Here is a 19,864-nt window from a genome sequence, read left to right on the forward strand (position 1 = left end):
CTTTTCTGTAATTTTCTGGCCCGGAGAATAAATACTGAGAGAAGACCCCAGTTCATTGTTAATTTTCCAAGGACTGCCTCTCTTTTGAGGGTTCATGGAAATTAACCCCTTTGGGGCTTCTCACTGCTCAGAAGAAATGGACTTTGAGTAATCCTCTTTGTGTCTCCGTCACCCTGGGGGAGAGGTGACATGAAGACAGAGGCAGAAATTAGATTTACACTGCCACAAACCAGTGAGTGCTTGGGACTACCAGAAAGTGGAAGGAGCAAGGAAGAATACTCCCACAGAGAATCCAGATGGAGCACAGCATTGTCAACACCTTGATTCTAAACTTGACAGACTCCAAAACTGTGACAGAATAAATATCTGTTATTTTAAGGCTCTCAGTTCATGGCACTTTGATGTAACAGCCCTAAGAAATGAATAAACCATGTATTTCCAGTCCCAATATGTCTTAGACCATGCTGGTCAGATTCTGAAGGCAAACACTAACAGACACCAAGTGATTAATCTAATTTTTGCCTTTCTTAAATATGGATGATTGATTAAAATCATTTAGGCTTGGAATCATAGAGCAGGAAAGAAATCTTGAGAATTCAAAGTCAATGCCCTCATTTTATTAAACTTTTTATGTAAATATAATATATATACAAAAGAATTTCACAAATCATAAATGTACAATTCAGTCACCCATTTTCACATCATGAATACCTATTTAGCTAGCCACCCAGGTCAAGAAACAGAACATTACAACACACCAAAACCCTCCTTATGTCCCTTTTCAATCACTAACCCACTTCAGGCATAGCCACTCTCCTGACTTCTAATACAATAGATTTGTCGTTTTGCTCAAACTGTAAATCTTCAAACTGTAAATAACTGGAATCATACAGTGTGTATTCTTTTGCATCTGGTTTCTTTAGTTCATTATTACATTTGTGAGATTAATATACATTGTTGTGTATAGCTGTAGTTTGTTCATTGGCATTGCCATACCACATGATCAGAAAAGTATGGCCTCTGAGCCAAATCTGGCTGACCTGTTTCTGTAAATGAAGTTTTATTGAACACAGCCACACCCATTTGTTTATGCATAGTCTATGGCTTCTTTCATGCTACAAAGACAGGGCTGAGAAGTAGAGGTAGAGATAGTATGACCCGCAAAGCCCAAAATATTTACTGTCTGGCTCTTTACAGAAGTTTCCCAACCCTGCCATGTAGTATTCTGATGAGTATATATACCACAATTTATTTATCCCTTCTACTGTTGACAAGCATTTTAGTAATTCCCACTCTAAGTCTAAAACAATTAGTGCTACTATTAACATTTACTAAATATCTTTTCCTTAAGACATGTAAGCATTTCTGTTATGCATATAACTAGCAGGGGAATTGCTGGGCATGTATACACATATTCCTGCTTCAGTAAATATTGTCAGTTTTCCAAAGTTCCAGTCTCCTCGTTTTAATGAATAAGGAAACTGATGCCCTGAAATGCTGGATCATATCACAGCAATGAATCAGGGAAAATTATTTTTGGCTTTGGAAAATTTGTGTTTTAAAATCAAACTAAACCTCAAAGGAAAGTATTGAGTTAAATTAAGTTAAATTCTAAACTTACAGGCACAGAGTGAAATCATTTGTGCAGAAAAAGCATTTCTTGCTCTCAACAGTAGACAGTGCATTTTATAAGAATCTGGGAACAGAAAAACTTGGGAATAAAGCTGTAGCTTATAAAGTCCTTACCTTAGAATAAATACAGCCATCAGTTCCAAACACCCACTTCTGAGACTCATCTCCTTTGTGTCTGTAGTAAAAATGTAATTTAGAGATTGACACCTCTTCTCCACAGAAATACTTGTACGTTTCAAATAAAATGATCATTTTCTTATAAGAATCTGGGAACAGAAAAACTTGGGAATAAAGCTGTAGCTTATAAAGTCCTTACCTTTGAATAAATACAGCCATCAGTTCCAAACACCCACTTCTGAGACTCATCTCCTTTGTGTCTGTAATAAAAATGTAATTTAGAGATTGACACCTCTTCTCCACAGAAATACTTGTACGTTTCAAATAAAATGATCATTTTCCATATAGCCTGTCAGGAAGACTGCCTACACTCTACTAAGGATTCTGCCATAATCACGGCTATATCAGCAGCTAAAACCTTTCCCAATACAATCAATTTCTCTGCTACAATGCTCTGGTACTCAAAGTGGTGTGTGTGTGTGCGCACAGTGTGCATACATGTTTATGTATGTGTATTACCAATAGCAACAGTGATTAAGAATTTCGGAGAATAAATTCTATCAACAAGATTATAGAAATGTCTGCCCCCAAAATATCCTCTGTGAGACAGAAGGAGAGGGGCTTAATTAAGTATAAGAGGATGGTATGGAAAAGGATATCATGGAAAATTAGGAACCACAGGCACCTATTTCTGAAACAAGAAGAAAATTTTATTAGGAAATATCATATTTTCTGAGCCAAGTCTGAGTAAGAAAAAAACCTGAAGTGTGATGAAGCTAATCATGCCTAAATTTACTAATCATGGATTCAGTAATATTTAGAAATCTTACAAAGGTAGGACAAAATGAATTAAATTAAGTGTAACAGAATGTTAAACAAGACTTTTCCTACTGCCTCTGAGTTTTGACAGAAACATCAAAGGTTGAGAATAAGAGGTGTCAGGTAATGCTCTATTGTAAAGCAAGGTGCTATATGATCTGGGTAGAACATGTGAAGGCAGCCATTTAAAAATGGTTCAGTACACATTAGTCTTTCACCCATATCCAGTCTATATAGGAGAATATGAAGAATTTGGAGGCATGTTGAAATGGGTGTTTGATAACAATGTAGGTCTCCAGACCCCTATCAGAGATTTTAATTCAGAAGGTCAGACGCCCAGAAATCTACATTAATAGGTGTTTCAAATGAGTCCAATTATAAGAACTCTGGGGAATGTGGATGTGTGTGGTCTATAGACGAGGCTTCAGAAAAAACTGAACTAAAGTGATGAGAGAAGTGAGAAAAAGAAGGATCCAATGTTTAAAGTTATGAAATAATAAGAAATATATTATCTCTGCCCTGGGTTCCTGACACAGAGCTCTTATCTCCCTTGAAATTTCTTGGGTGATAGGAACATTCCTTTTTCTAATGAGGCAGCTCTTGGTGGGCTCCTGGAGAGAGCTTGGTCACCAGAAAGACCAAGCCATGATTAGAAACTTAGAACTATCAGTACCACCCTCCATCTTCTGGGGAGGAAAGAGAAGCTGGAGGTTGAGTTAATAATCAATCATGCCTCCATAAAAATCCCTGAAGTACAGTGTTTGAAGAGCTTCCAGGTTTGTGAACACATCAGTGTGACAGGAGGGTGCTGCACCTCAACTCCACAGAGAAAAAAGTCGGGGCAGTCTTGTGAGACTGAGCCCTGAACTTGTGGGATGTAATGCTAACTCCAGGTATACAGTGCCAGAACTGAATTGAATTGTAGAACCCCCAGTTGGGGTCCACAGGGAATTGGAGAATTGCTTGCTGTGAAAACAACAACCACAATCCAGTATCAGAAGTAAAGTGCATAAACAGTTTGTTTCCCCATACAAAAATATTAAAGACGAAGAACTGGTTTGGTGATTGAAATGGTGTGGGGGGTTAAAGAGAGTGATCAGGGTAAGTCTCAGATGTCAAATATGGGTAAAGAAAGAGAAGATGACACTATTAAAAGAAAAAGAAATTAGAATGGAGGAGAGGGAAGCAGAGACGTGAGAAAGTATAAAGACTTCTAATACTTATGTAAAACAAATTTTATGAAATATCTTTCAGGGCATACCTGGTTGCAAAGCTAAGAATCCCATTTTCAGGCTTTAGACAATCATAATTGTTGCTCAAACAATTTCAGCATCAGGTGGGATGATGGAGGTATTGGGGGAAGTAGTCTTTCTAAGGATTTTTTATTTTGTAACTAAAAAGGGAAAAGAAATGCTTTTTCATTCCGACCTGGGATCCAGAACTAAAATTATGATTATGATAATAACAATTATCTAAAAAACAACACATAGACTATGAGAATCCAAATAGAATTGAGGGTTTATGTTGGTATATTCCCCATTGTATAGATAAATAAAGTGAGATACAAAGAGGTAAAGTGAACTGGTCAAAATCATAGCACCAGGTAGTATCCAAATAGGTGCTAGAACCCAGAGTGTCTGACTTTCAGCTCAGCACCTTCTCAATTAGATCGGAAAAGTATAACACAAGGTATTTTGTGTAACTTGAAGACTGAAAATGGAATTTAGTATCACTGATTATAATTTGACACATAATTTCAGTGCCTTAATACACTCTTATGCAATCATAAATATTTTTATACAATTGTATTAAAATAATTACCAAAGAGTTTCATACTATAACAACTTCTCCTGAGGTACTAAGAAAGTTCATATTTCAACCACTAAATGAAGAAATAACAAAAACAATAATGCTAGTCTTCAAGGCTGTCAATTTCAAGCTCAGAACTACACTCCTTTAAAAAAAATAAGATAAAAAGCAGTGATTGCTGTAATGCTTTGATGGAAATGTGTTGGGTTGTGACAATATTTAGATCATTTTAATGTGCAAGAGCTATAAGTCAGTGCAACTTTATTGCTCACAAGCAATCCCTCCTGTTATGTAAATGATTACGAGTATATTTCTTCAAGATAAATAAAATAGATGATGATAATATTTCAAAGTATAAGGCATCTGCTATTGGTTATTAATATACTGATGCTAATCATGAAAACCCGTGAAATTCAGTTTTGTCTTCTTACTGTACTATAGTGTTGGCATGAGGATAAATTACACTGATTTTAGTTCCAACTTTCTAAATTTATAGCATGTTTTCCTAAGAATAAAGCTACAGGAAAGATGCCCATCAGACTGGCAACTGTGTGAGGGCAGAGATCACCTGTGTCCTCAGAGCTAATCACAGTGCCTGGCATAGAACAGGAGATTAAAGATATCTTTGAATAAATACACATGTAAATAAAGTGTCGAAATGTTACTACCCTAAAAATTGATAGTAAGGCCATCACAAAAAGTGCTTTAAATATAATATTTGCTGTTTATGGGATCTAAAAGACCTTCTTTGAGAGTGTGTAAAGAAACATAAATTACACCTTAGTTTAGAAAATAAGAAATAATTCTGAAAGAAATGAAAATATCCTAGCATTTGTCAAATTTTATCACAGCTTCAATTCTGTTCAAGCATATATTTGCCTAGGAAATTTTACTAAAAACATGTAGTTTTGTACCATCTCTAAGCCCTGGGAGCTTGCTAGAATATCTGTAAACATTACCTTTAAATTTTACCAAAGTTTTAAAAAACAAATCTCTCATGTAGTGCCAGATTAGGCCAGATGAGAAGGTATTATTCTAATTTATGGTAACTTCCTTAAAAAATAAAATTTCTTCACACAAAATTGTATTTGTTTATTTTTCAAGACATTTTATATGTAAAAAAAATCAAACTTAGATCCAACATGCAATGATGCTCATATGAGACTGATTTAGAGAATGATTGTCATGACTTTCCTCTTCTTGGTCAACAAGCATCAAGTTAAAAAGATTTTTAAAATAAACAAAAACAAAATAAAAAAATCAGAAGGAGCAGTATTCCATCTAAAAATCAATTATAAATCACATGACATAAGCTGAAGTAATGATGAAAGACCTAAGTTCTACTCCTGGATCTGACATTAACTAGATATGACCTTCAGTAAACCACTTAGTCTCTAGTGGTCTTGGAATTTCTTATAATGATAATAATATTATTACTTTTACCACACCACCACCACCATGACTACTACTATCAAAGAAGGGTTTGGAGTAGATGCTCTTCACAGTCCTTCCTTCTCTGAAAGCATGTAACTTCCAAGACTATTCAGTCTCATGCTTTCATTTCATAGGTGAGGAATTGAAGATTATCTGTCCTAGGGAGCTTGCTAATTGTAACCCTGTTAAGCATGCATGTATATACAAGTACAGATCTATATAAATGATAGAGATATAGATGTAGATATAGATATATATACAGATATCAATTAGATATAGATCCTATTGGGAATCTATAAAACATATATATTGTGTGTGTATACATACATATATACATACAAATATATATGTATATATTCTTTGAAATATTCCATTTATTAGATAATAGAGACAAAATGGCAACCCATGGCCACAGTTTAGTTTGGGGAAAATTTCACAGGCTGATGTTCATTATTTCTAGTTGACTATAAGGAGGACTGTCACCATGTTTCACAGTCACAAATCTGTTTTCCCAGACAGCCTCAAATGGCTCTGGTATTTGCCAGTGCTACCTGAGCCAAAAGTAGAATCCACATTAGAGAACCAGGGAAAAGAGAATTCCTCTCCACAATTCTTAACACAGTAGAAACAGAGATAAGAAGTTTTATTCAGCAATCCACATACTGTGAAATTATATATAGACAATTTTGTATTTGATGTTGACATTTCTAATGGTGTTATCTATAAGGGTGAATATTACTTCTGTCTGCTGCTATTACCTAGCACTATACAGCTACATTTGGTGGCTCTACTTAAAGGTGTCCTTAAAGTAGTATGCATTTTTAACCTAGTCTGGTAAATGTCAGCTAGTTATTTCATTTCCAGCTAGGCCTAAGTGGATAAAAAAGTGAATTCAAAAAACTACAACTGAAAGTTCAACACTGAAATAAGGAAAATGCTAAAAAATTATTTACAATTGAGAAATACCACGTCCTCACTCATAAGTGGGAGCTAAGAAATAAAGTAAGAAAGAAAGACCATAATAAAATGTTGAACTTTCAGAAGGAGAGAACAAATCTATAGTTACTAGAGGTGGGAAAGGGGGAGGGGGATAGGGAGTAAATGGGTAAGGGTCACAAAAAGTAATTATGATTTGTAATGATGAATATGCTAATAATATTGATTTGATCATCACATACTGTGCAAAAATAGTGATAGTCAACTAAATATGCATAAATATGCATAAATAAAAATAATTTTTTAAATATAAAAAATAAATTAAAAATAAAATTGAACAGGGTTCCATGGGAGTCTGAAAGTACTTTTATGGATCATTTTTAAGATTAGAAATTCAGCCCTGTATTTATTCTGATTTAGGAAGTCTACAGCCTAAAGATAGGTAGAAAACAAATATTCTATGGCAGTACCATTAATCAAGTGATTCTACATGTTGGGGTTGCAAATACAAAAGTTACAGGCCAGACAGATAATAGAAATGTAGACACAGGCTAGAGTTGCTAGTGTGAGGGCTGCCACAGGGAGTGGTGGAGAATATAGCAAATCAGAGGACGGTCCATCACTCGGTTCCCACCCGATCAGTATCATGAGAGAATGCAGGTCCAGCGCTGCCTTGCTTTGGGTTTTTTCCATCACTCGGTTCCCACCCGATCAGTATCATGAGAGAATGCAGGTCCAGCGCTGCCTTGCTTTGGGGTTTTTTTTTTCAACAAAAGCTAGAAGTATGTAATTTTCTGTGTGAAATCTCTCTATTTCTATAGGCTCACAACTAACTAAAGGAATTATAATAATGTACAGGTCAAACAAAATCTACGGATCACCAGTTTTTAACTCCTATAATCCAATCAGTGTGTGTGTTTTATTCTACTTAATTTTTTAGTTTAACACTGAAGGCCAATCCTATACATTCACAAGACAAAAATGAAACAAAATCAAGATTTATTGATGGCCTGAAAAATAACTTTAACTGGTTTATCTGTAAGACATACCAAACATCTTTTGGAAAGAAAAATTTTTTTTTCTTTTAAATGATTTTTGATATGGTTCAGGACACTTGGTAATGACATTATTGGTTTGCCTTTCTTTCACTAATGGTCAGATGCACATAACAAAAAAAAATTAAAAGAAAAAATATGTGCAAGTACTTGCTATATTGAAGAAGAATAAGATAATTAACACCAAATGAGATATAACTGAGCTAATGACGCATGATATGTTTACAATATTCTTTGAGTTGTCAAGTTGTTACTTTAAATGCTAGCTCTATTATTTTTAGCATGTAAAAGGCTATGTCTTGATTCACAGCCTTTGTTAAAATCATATTATACTACTTAGGAGAAGAAGGAAAAATTTTGTCTCTAGAAGTTACTGTAACATGAGGATATTTGTTATTTTAAGTGAAATATGGTTATCTTTGAAAAATAAGTCACACAGGTACTTAATGCTCTAGAAAAGATAAATGTGTTTGAAAGTGTATATCCACAGGTGAGGTAAGTGCTAAAAACTTGGCCTTTACTGCTTTCTAAAAACTGAAGTATAGCTTCACAGTTAGCGAGAACCTCTAGTTTTCCAAATCTTCTGCTATTTCGCCTTCACGTTACAGTAGATTTTGTTGCTCTGAGAAAGGCAAGTTGCATCAATACAAAGGCAAATAATACTCATTTGCATAGGGATCCTTCCTTCCCTCCATGTATTTGATCCAGTCCCATACTTTCCTTTCTTCTTTCCTTCTTTTCTAGATTAAACAAAATCCTTTCTTGTAAATAGAGATTTTTAAAGTTAAACTTACAATGGTTCTTTAAAAATTATTATCTCTTTCCTTGCCAAAGCTTGCTCATCTCTAGGCAATAAGAACACTGAGTCTTCCATTTCAGCCCCTCTCAATTCCATGACAATCTTGGCCAGAGTAGGAAGCAGACCTCAATAGGCCAAGACCAGGTCATCTGATGACATGCCACACTACTTACAGTCTCCAGTGTGCCCAGAGAGAGCCCTGGGGATGATGAGTACGCCCATCAAGCTATGTTATCTCCCAACGTAGACCACTGATCAACTTTCCTACTGAGCAAGGCCTTCTTTCCCCATCTCCCTCAAAAGTAACCACTTAGTCATTCCCTACTCATCATTTTTATTGTTTATTTTTTCTTAGTATTTTAGTCTTTTTAAAAGTTTTATTAAAAAATAATTGACATACGATATTATGCAATATTGTAAAATTGACAGGCACATATTTAAAGTGTAAAATTTGATAAATTTTGAAATATTTATATACCTGTGAAAACATCACAACAATCAGAATAATGAACATATTCATATCCATCACCCCAAAAAACTCACTCCCAAAGTTTCCTTGTGCCCCTTGGTAATCCCTCCCCCCGTCCCTCCCCACCTTCCTATCTCCAATCACTGATCCATTTTATATTACTGCAGATTAGATAGCATTTCCTAAAACTGTATGTAAATAGAATCAAACAATATGTACTTTTTTTGGTTTTTCTCCTTTCCTTCAGAATAATTACTTTGAGATTCATCCATATTATTGCATATTTCAAGAATTTATTCCTTTTTATTGCAGAGTAATATTCTATTGTATAGATATATGATAATTTACCTATTCACCTATGGATGGACATTTGGATTGTTTCCAGTTTTTTCTTTTGGCTTTTAGGAATAAAGCCATCATGGACATTCATGTACAAGTCTTTGTCATTTCCTCTGGGTAAATTTCTAGTAGAATGGCTTTGTCATAAAGTAGATAAATGTTTAATATTTTACAAAAGTAAGAGCTTTTCTCCAAAGTTACTGAACAATTTTATATTTTCACCAACTATGTGTGAGGGTTCTAGTTGTGCCACATCCTCTCCATGACCATGACCATACCATGACCATGGTATGACCAGTCTTTTAAACATTAGACATTCTAACAGATATGTAGTGATAACTCATTGTAGGTTTGTTTTGCATCCCCCTAATGATTAATGATGTTGAGTATGTTTTCGTATGCAACTGTATATCTGCCTTGTTAAAGTACCTGTTCAAATCATTTATCTGCTCATGTTTTCTTGAGTTTTGTGTGTGTGTATGTATTTTGCAAATATACGTGATCTGCAAAAATTTTCACCTTGTCTGTGGCTTGTTTTTCATTCTCTTAATACTTTCTTTCTTTCTTTCTTTTTTTTTTTTTTTCTGGGTCCAGAATGTACATCTTTATTTTTTAAACAGAAGCAGTTGTTCCCAAAAATTACTATGAAAAGGTTTTGAACATCTCTTAAACCCTGCTTATAAAAGTAAACATGCCTATTGTGAAAATTTAAGAAACACAAAATAAACTCCATCACCCACAGATAGTCCTGTTTAAAATTTTGGCAAATTTTCTTCTCTCTTTTTTTCTCTGCATTAAAAAGCCCCACTTGCTGAAATATATTTTTATTTTTATTTATTTATTTATTTTCTTTAAATTTTTATTTTGTCGATATACAATGTGGTTGATTATTATGGCCCGTCACCAAAACCTCCCTCCCTCCTCCCTCTCCCCCCTCCCACCCAACAATGTCCTTTCCATTTGCTTGTTGTAACAACTTCAAAGGATTGTAGTTGTTATATCTTCTTCCACCACCCCACCCCCCCAGTTATTTTTTGTGTGAGTGAATTTATTTATTTATTTTTAGCTCCCACCAATAAGTGAGAACATGTGGTATTTCTTTTTCTCTGCCTGACTCGTTTCACTTAATATAATTCTCTCAAGGTCCATCCATGTACAGGCCAAACAAAATCTATGGATCACCAGTTTTTAACTCCTATTGTCCAATCAGTGTGTGTGTTTTATTTTACTTAATTTTTTACTTAATTTGTTGCAAATGGCAGTATTTCATTCATTTTTATAGCTGAGTAGTATTCCATTGTGTAGACATACCACATTTTCCGTATCCACTCATCCGATGATGGACATTTGGGCTGATTCCAGCTCTTGGCTATTGTGAAGAGTGCTGCAATGAACATTGGGAAACAGGTATACCTTCGACTTGGGCTGATTCCAACTCTTGGCTATTGTAAAGAGTGCTGCAATGAACATTGGGGAACAGGTATACCTTCGACTTGATGATTTCCATTCCTTTGGATATATTCCCAGCAGTGGGATAGCTGGGTCATATGGTAGATCTATCTTTCAAAGAAGAGAAATTCTTAATTTTGATGAAGCCCAACTTGTCAATTTATATTTACGTGTATCATGCTTTCGGTGTCATATCTAAGAAAGTTTTGTCTAATACAAGGTCACAAATACTTACTCCTATGTTTCCATCTAAAATATTTAGTTTTAGATTTTATATTTAGGTCTATGATCCATTTTGAGTTAATTATTGTTAAACCAAACTTGCATACCTGGGATAAATCCCACTCGGTCATGATATATTATCTTTTTATATATTGTTATATTCAACTTGCTAAAATATTGTTAAGAAATTTTTGAATTTATATTCATGAGAGATATTGATCTATTATTTTCTTTTCCTATAATGTCTTTGTCTATTTTTTGTTATCAGAATAATGCCGGCCTAGAATCAGCTGGGAAGTATCCCCTCATCTTCTATTTTCTGGATGACATTGTGTAGAATTGGTACTATTTTTTCCAAAATGTTTGGTAGCATTTCCTTTGTCTATTTTTTGTTATCAGAATAATGCCGGCCTAGAATCAGCTGGGAAGTATCCCCTCTTCTTCTATTTTCTGGATGACATTGTGTAGAATTGGTACTATTTTTTCCAAAATGTTTGGTAGCATTTCTAGTGAAGGGAGGGAAGCCATCTGAAACTGGATTTTCCTTGTGGGAAGGTTTTCAAATAAAAATTCAATTTCTTTAAGAGATATAGTGTCATTCAGCTTACCTATTTATTCTTGAATGAGCATTGGTAGTTTGTATCCTTTAAAGGAATTGATCCTTATATTTTAAGCTGACAAATTTATTGGCACTTAGTTTTTCAAAATATTCCCTTATCCTTTTAATAACTGTATAAATCACCTCTTTCATTCCTGATACTGGTAATTTGTGTCCTCTCTCTTTATTTCCTAAACAATCTGGCTAGAAGTATATCAGTTCCTTTGATCTTTAAAAAAAAAACTTTTATTTCCTTGATTCTCTCTATTTTCCTGTTTTCTATTTCATTGATTTCCACTCTGACTTTTATTATTCCCTCTTTTCTGCTTACTTTGGATTTGATTAGCTCTTCTAGTTTCTTAAAGTAGAATTTGAGGATATTGATTTGATATTTTTCTTTTTTTCTTATATAAGCATTTATATAAATTTCCCTCTGAAAACTTCTTAAGCAGCATCTCACAAATTTTAATATGTTGTATTTTCATTTTCATTCCATTCAAAATACTTGCTAATTTCCATTTTGATGTCATCCTTGATACATGGGTTATTTAGAAATGTGTCCAAATATGTTGTGTCCAAATATGTGGAGGTTTTCCAGAAAGCTTTCTGCTATTGATTTCGAATTTAACTTAATTGTGGCCAGAGAAGATACTTCATATTACTTGAATTCCATTAAATTTATTGAGACTTGTTTTATGGTCAGAATACAGACTATTTTAGTTAATACGCTGTGCACTTGAAAAGAATATGCCTTCTGCTGTTGTTGGGTGCTTTATTCTATAAATATCAATTAGGTTAAATTGGTTGACAGTGTTGTTCTAGTCTTCTGTATCCTTACAGATATTTTTCTACTTGTTCTATTAATTATTGAAAGAGAATATTGTTATAGCTCACTACAGTTGTAGAGTTTTCTGTTTCATCTTACAGTTCTACCAGTTTTCATTTCATGTTTTCTAGATCCATGTCATTAGGTAAATAAATGTTTAGAATTATTATGTTCCCTTGATGAATCAGCCACTTAATCATTAAGAAATGACCCTCTTTTACCCCTGGTAATATTCTTTTTACTGAAGTCTACTTTTTCTATTAGTAACATAGCCATTCCAGACAGATAATTCCAGATAATTCAGAGAAATTCCAGTTTTCTCTGAATTAGTTTTATCATTGTATATATTTTTTCATGCATTTACATTTAACCTATTTGTGTCTTTATATTTAAAGAGGGTTTCTCATAAATAGTATATAGATAAATTTTGCTTTTTTATCTAATCTTACAATGTCTGACTTTTAAATGGGATGTTCAGATTAGTCACATTTAATGTGATTAATGATACAGGTGGATTTAAATCTACCATCTTGTTATTTATTTTCTATTTCTGTTCTTTGTTCCCCTTCCTTCCTTTATCTATCTTCTTTTGGATTATTTTTTCTTATTTCATTTTCTTTTTTCTGGTTTGTTAGCCATAACTCTTTGTTACATTATTTTAGTAGTTTCTTCACTGATTATACATCCTTAACTTATCACAGACTACTTTCAGTTCATATTATACCATTTGATAAACAGTATAACAATCTTTTTTCATTTCTCTCCTATTAGCTTTTGTGCTATTTCCATCATACATTTTGCTTCTACATATTATTATCTCCACAATATTTAAATTTTCTTTTGCTTTAAATAATCAGTTATGATTTAAAGAGACTTAAATAATAATTAGTAACATTGTTATTTACCTATATAATTACCATTTCCAGCGCTCTTTATTTCTTGCTGGTATCATTTTTCTTCTGCTTGAAGGATTTCCTTTGACATTGTAGTGAAAGTGTAGTGGATTGAATTATGTCCTCCCAAAACTCCCTGAAGCTTGAGTTGTGTTTCCCAAGTTTTCAGTATTAGAAACCTGACCCCACTGTGACTGTTAGGAGGGCAGGATATCCTATTATGGTAACTGAAAAGTGGAGACTTGAAGAGGTGATTGGATTGTAGGACCGTGCAGTAGTGCATAGATTAAAAATGGTGGTCAGGACTGTGGTTCTGAGAGCTTTAAAAGAAGAGGAGAGTCTGTCTTTCTCTCTCTGCTCTCTCTGCTTCCACTATCTTGCAATGTGAGACCCCTGAGTCACTGTCACCACCACCAGATGGACTTTGGACTTCCCAGCCTCAGAAACTGTGAGTAATAAATTTTGTTTTCTTTATAAATCACCCAGTTTCAGGTATTTTATTATAAGCAACATAAACAGACTAATACAGAAAGTCTGCTAGTGATGAATTCTTTCAGCCTGTGAATATGTGAGGTCTTTATTTTGCCTTACTTTTTAAATAATATTCTCACTGGGAAAAGATTTTTTTATTAACAGGTTTTTTCCCCCTTGTGGTATTTTAAGGATATTCTTCCAGTGTCTCCTCACTTGCATGTTGCCAAGAAGAAATCTGCTGTTAGTCTTATCTTTGTTTCTCTTGTAAATAATGTGTCTTTTCTCTGTCTGCTTTTAAGATTTTATCTTTTTCACTGATTTTAAGCAATTCTATTATGATGTGACTTCATTTTATTTCTCTGCATTTCATGTATTTGAAATTTGTTGAGCTTCTTGGATCTGTAGCTTATAATTCTCACAAAATTTGGAAAATTTTCAGACACTACTTCTCCCAATATTTTTCTGTTCCATGCTTGATCCTTTTAGAGACTCTAAATACTCAGAAACAAGGCCATATGAAGTTTCTCACATCTCATTGATTCTCTGTTCTTTTTTTTTTTTAACAGTATTTTCTTCTCTGATTTTCATTGTGAATAGTTTTGCTATCTTTTTTTTTTTTTTTTTTTTTTTGTGACCGGTAAGGGGATCACAACCTTTGGCTTGGTGTCGCCCGCACCGCGCTCAGCCAGTGAGTGCACCGGCCATCCCCATATAGGATCCGAACCCGTGGCAGGAGCGCCGCTATGCTCCCAGCGCCGCACTCTCCCGAGTGAGCCATGGGATTGGCCCAGTTTTGCTATCTTTTTAAGTTCATTAATATTTTCTTCCATATTGTCTAATTTGCCACTGGTCATGTTCAGCAGATGTTGAGTTTCATACACTGTAGTTTCATCTCTAAAAACTTGCTTTGAGTCTTTTCATATCTTCTGTGTCTTTACTTAACATGTTCAATCTTTCCTCTAGTTTCTTGAATATACAAAATGCAATCAAAACAACTGTTCTGATGTCCTTTCCAGTAATTCTTTGTAACATCTGGGTCAGTTACAACTGATTGTGTTTTTTTCTTTATTATAACTGTGAGCTAAAGGAGCTGAAGAAGCTCTGACTCCACGTTCCATGGCTTGGCATTGTCATTGTCACTGCAAGTTAAAACGTGCTGTGTCTCCAGTTTATAGCACTGACTCTGCTCCAGAAATCATTTTGCCCACTTCACATACAGCCAACATCAAACTGGGACTTGCTTTGGGTTTGTCTTCCCTTCCTTAGGAATTATATGTTTAGGACCCTACTAGCCCTGGCCAGTTTGCACAGTGCCAAACTACTGTCTTCCTTTCTCTTCTTCCTGGGTTTATTGATTGATGTACTCCATTTATCCACTGAGGTATCTGTTCCCACACTTGGCACTCACTGGCAATTGTCTGACTGGACTTTAACTTATAGGCAGTGTAGTGTTGTGGCTATGAATCTACTTTCAGGTTATAAAGTTTGACTATTTAGCTTTGTATTCCTGCCCAACCACTTAGTAGGTATGACCTTGAGCAAGTGATTAACTTCTTTTACCTCAATTTCCTCTCCTATAAAAATAATAATGATACCTACCTTGTCATGTTGTTGTGAGTATTAAATGTGATAATGCAGTATAAAGAAATTAGAATAGTGGCCACCTCAGAATTTTTTGTTATTGTTAGAGTAACAGGTACAGCCAGGATTTATATCTGGGGATCTCACTCTGTAGATAACATTCTTAATCATTATGTGATATTCTTATACCTGTTGGACAGTCTGCTTGCTTCACATGTTAAAGAAAATATCCCTTCTGTATTCATAATCTGGGCTAGCTTCTCTGATGCCTAAATATACTAGTTCTGGTTTTATCCTTAAGCACTGTCTAACTGCCTATCCAGCCAGAAGTCATTGGATAATGGCTTTCTAAGTCCTGAAATACAATAGGACTTGTTTTTGTCAACACTAGGTAAAATCAAAAGATAAAGAAGAAAAAAGAAAGTGTCTAGGAAACAACGCTACCAGACTGTTGGAGATAAATAAACTTTCTTCCTCACTGCTAATTTTTAAAATCTATTTCTTATGTGTAACTGTATCTTCCCAAGTCAGAAAAATAAACAGAGGATACTATGGCCCCTTAAAAGTCAGCAGCTTTTTTTCTCTTGTCTCTGTGATTTTTCTTTCACAATTTAATATTTTATATTCAGAAGATGGAGAAAAGGTTAATAGTACACATGGAAATTTAAGTTTTTAATTAGAAATTAAGACATATGTAAAGAAACGAGTTCTGATAATTACAGAGTAAAGCAGCAGTTTGTCTACAACATAGATACATATTGAAGGCCAACATTTCACTTTTTAAAAAAATATTTTTAAAACACTACCAAACTAAGTAACATACATTTGCAAGCCTATTTTTAATTAGAAAATTAACATTGATATTATGAACACAAAGGTAAATGCATAATGAATATTCCATCTAAGTCAGGAGGCATCGTGATTTAACTGTTCAGAATTCTTGAAATTAGCATTTATTATCTTGTATAAGCATTACCTTTTCTGTAGGATTAATTTATATCCTTCCATTGATGTTCCCTCAGCGGTCTTGACTCTTATCGGATGACCAATAGCTAGGCAGCCCTGAGTTATTGCGCGGCTCAGGATCATTCCAGTCTTCCAATGAATAGAGAAGGGGGAGAAAGGTCTAAATAAGTTAAAAGAACCATAAAATTCAACAATGTGTCACAAACAGTGAGGTCATTATGCCTGGATAACCCCGGATATTAACAGTTGCCGAAAGTGAAACACTACCCACAACTTAGCAGTCAGTGAGCCCTGCTCAGAATCAGTAATCTTCTGTCCGACAAGGGTGGCATTTTACAGTTCAGCGCAAAATAAAACAGACCTTGATATCTTCATTTGTTCTTTTTTTTCTGTGCATATTTCACAGTGCAGTGATTTGGGGTCTATCACGTGTCATTTGCCATAGTTATAACTACAGAGCTTACTTGAAATATGTATGCACAGGGAAAAAAAAGTTCAGTGAACTGAAAAAATTGAAACAAATCCTTAACCTTTGTATCAATTTAAAGTTTTACTCTGAGTCTAATTACCACAGGTTAAACATTTTAAGGTGGTTTGCAAACTGCTTTTATTTTAGATGTTAGTATTCTCTGACAAGGAAATTAATTGGAAATATTGTTTGAATGGTCACTTAACCACTTTCTTACCTAGTGAATCAACACAACATTTTAAATAACTGATGACTAAGAAATACATTTATACATACTGGGGATCCAAAATTTTATGACATGCAAAATTCTCTATCTTGACAGGTGAAAGGATTTATTCTTCAAAAAGGAAGAGGAAATTCAATCTAAAAAGATTTTCAATTTTTTTTCTTTTCAGCATGTAACTTTTATTTTTCATGTGTTTGTTGAGTGGAAAAGAAACATACAATGACTTAGGAAAAATATTTCTAAAAGCTTTGATTCTAATAAGCACTGAATGGAATTCTCATTTGAATACGCTTCTCTGTACAGAAAAAAGAACTACTTGGGGTGAGGAAAGACAACCGTCATTTATCAAGCAATTTCTGTATACCAGATACCATGCTTGAAGTTTACACATGCTTTCTCATTTCATCTTCACAGCAACTGTGCAAGGAAGGTGTGACTAACTCCATATTATAGATAAGGAAACAATAATTTAGGGCAGGTAAGTAACTTTCCAAAGGTCACACAAGAGATTCTAGTTTCAATCTATCTACCTCCAAGACTATCCTATTTTATTAAGCATTTCAATTATTTTTGAGGAAATTTAGATAACTGAGCAGGTTTTCTGGTATCACGAAATTCCAGAAATAGATACCATGAAATTAGAGATTATGAGATCTAGAAAGGACCTTCCATATCAATTGGTCCAACTCTTTTCACATAAGAAGACTAAGGCCCAGATACCGTGCATGACCTGCCTGCTGTCACACAGCTATTCACTAGTAGCGCTAAGACTCAAACACTTCCATCATGTTCACAGAATGGTCAGCATAGAGCAGTTATTTCATATTGCATTAAAAGGCTTGAGTTTTGAAGTCAGACAGACCAAGAACCCTTCCTCTGCTACTTACTAACTTCAGTTTCTTCAGCTATATAATGAAAACCTGCACAGTTTTCATAACATTAAATGAAATAATAAATTCACATAAATTGCCTAACATAATGTCTGACACATAGTAGATGTCAACAAAATGATAGATAATTATTATTATTAAATCAGAAACAAAATAAAATGTAAAAAGGGTTGGTAGTTGATAGAGTCAGATTTCAGGAATATCTCATCTAACCTCATTCTGCTTTGGTATATACAGTGAATATCAACTCTTAGTACCTTTGTATCCTAATTATTCTATATGTTTGTTTTTAACTCTTAGTGAATCAAAGAACAATGATTAAAGGCAAACCAAAATTTTATTTGAGAAAATAGTTTCAATCTCTCCCCACTACCCCAAACTTGACTAGGTGATTTCCCATTCACAGAAGTGCCAAAAAGCAGCAAAAGACATGCACAAGAAGGATAGATATGAGATATACCATCTCTTTTCAGATAAAAATACCTATTTATAAGACACATTTCAATAGTAAGAAGAAAGCGGAGAGCAATTATATGTTCTCACTTAAGTCAGATCCAATAATATAATAATAAAGTAAAAAATTAAATATTGTAGATACACAGGTATAAAACATGCTAGGCATTGTTCACATTTTACACTCATGAGTTTCTTTTTGTTGTTTTTTTTTTTTTTTTTTGACTGGTAAGGGGATTGCAACCCTTGGCATGGTGTTGTCTGCACCACGCTCAGCCAGTGAGCACAATGAGTTTCTTTTAAAATTATGTTCTTGCTAAGACCATATGCAAAGTCATTTTATGGTGCTAATCCACCAGGCTCAGTGAAGCTGAGGTAGTGAGACTCAACAATGAAGATTTAGGAGTGGAAGCAAATGACGTTCAGACAAATCTCATGAAAATGACGAGTCTGTGGACTACAAATAAGCCCCACACTTTAAATATACTCCGAAAGTATGAACTAATCAGCATGTCTAAAAGTGAATTGAACGTTCACTTGGGGATCTACAGAAGTCCTCTAGACTAGACAATACCAAGAGCAGAGAAGCATTCACAACAGCCAACAATTGGTCACACTCTCACTTGCATGCTCATGTGCATGAGGGCACCAGGTGCTGGAGCAGCACACTGAGCCAGTGAACTTGCGGAAGTCATTCTGCAAAAGCAGACACTCTTAGGTACCTTTGTGATCAGCCACACACTGGCTGCAGGCCACAGGGTCGATGGTGCAATCTGACTCTCACTGCTCCCACCCTCACTACTTGAGGAACTCCGCTTTCCAATAGAAACAGAGGCATGAAGAACAACGTTGGGATCCACCTAATCATGAGAAGAAGTATGCATTTTAAACTCATAGTCTGAAAGTTAACCTTTCTCAGCACACTTAAGTTATTCTGGGGTATTATATATTCTGATTAAGAAGATCTATTTTCAAAAAGTAGTGCTCAATCCCCTTTAATTCAGTTCCATCAATATTTGTTGGGCAGCAACTGTGATATGTGAGACCCTAGAATGTGTAGTATGGGATATTATAAAATATATTTCCTGCCCAAAAGAGACACAACAGAGTAGAAGCAATAACTCTCTCTCTCTCTCTCTCTCTCTCTTGCTCTCTCTCTCTCTCGCTCTCTCTGTCTCATAATTTCATGTTAAGATCCATACAAATGATTTCAAAACATGGTAGGCTCATTTCTGCTGGAGTAACCAAACAGTGGAGCATCTTGAAAGAGGTAACAGCGAACTAGGCCTGGAAGGATGGAGACAGTTTGACAGGAATAATGAACAATAAAAAGGTATTACAAGTAAAGTGAAGAAAGTTTAATCACTGTGTCTTAGGATTTGTTGGTAGGCTCAAAAGGCACATTTGG

At 34.6% G+C, this 19,864-nt stretch overlaps 1 protein-coding gene across 1 annotated transcript in view; it reads right to left on the reverse strand.

The window, feature by feature from the left end:
• Positions 1-788: 788 nt before the first annotated feature.
• LOC103588404 overlaps positions 789-19,864 on the reverse strand; it is a 77,772-nt gene continuing 58,696 nt past the window's right edge. The window contains exons 8-11 of the mRNA XM_008570068.1: positions 19,179-19,316; positions 16,429-16,547; positions 1,949-2,009; positions 789-917 (exon numbers count right to left, since the gene is read on the reverse strand). Of these exons, the coding sequence (XP_008568290.1) occupies positions 789-917; positions 1,949-2,009; positions 16,429-16,547; positions 19,179-19,316 (447 nt within the window). The remainder of the gene's footprint in view (positions 918-1,948; positions 2,010-16,428; positions 16,548-19,178; positions 19,317-19,864) is intronic.

This window comes from Galeopterus variegatus, unplaced genomic scaffold, assembly GCF_000696425.1.
Source record: "Galeopterus variegatus unplaced genomic scaffold, G_variegatus-3.0.2 Scaffold568, whole genome shotgun sequence".
NCBI classification, from domain to species: Eukaryota; Metazoa; Chordata; class Mammalia; order Dermoptera; family Cynocephalidae; genus Galeopterus; species Galeopterus variegatus.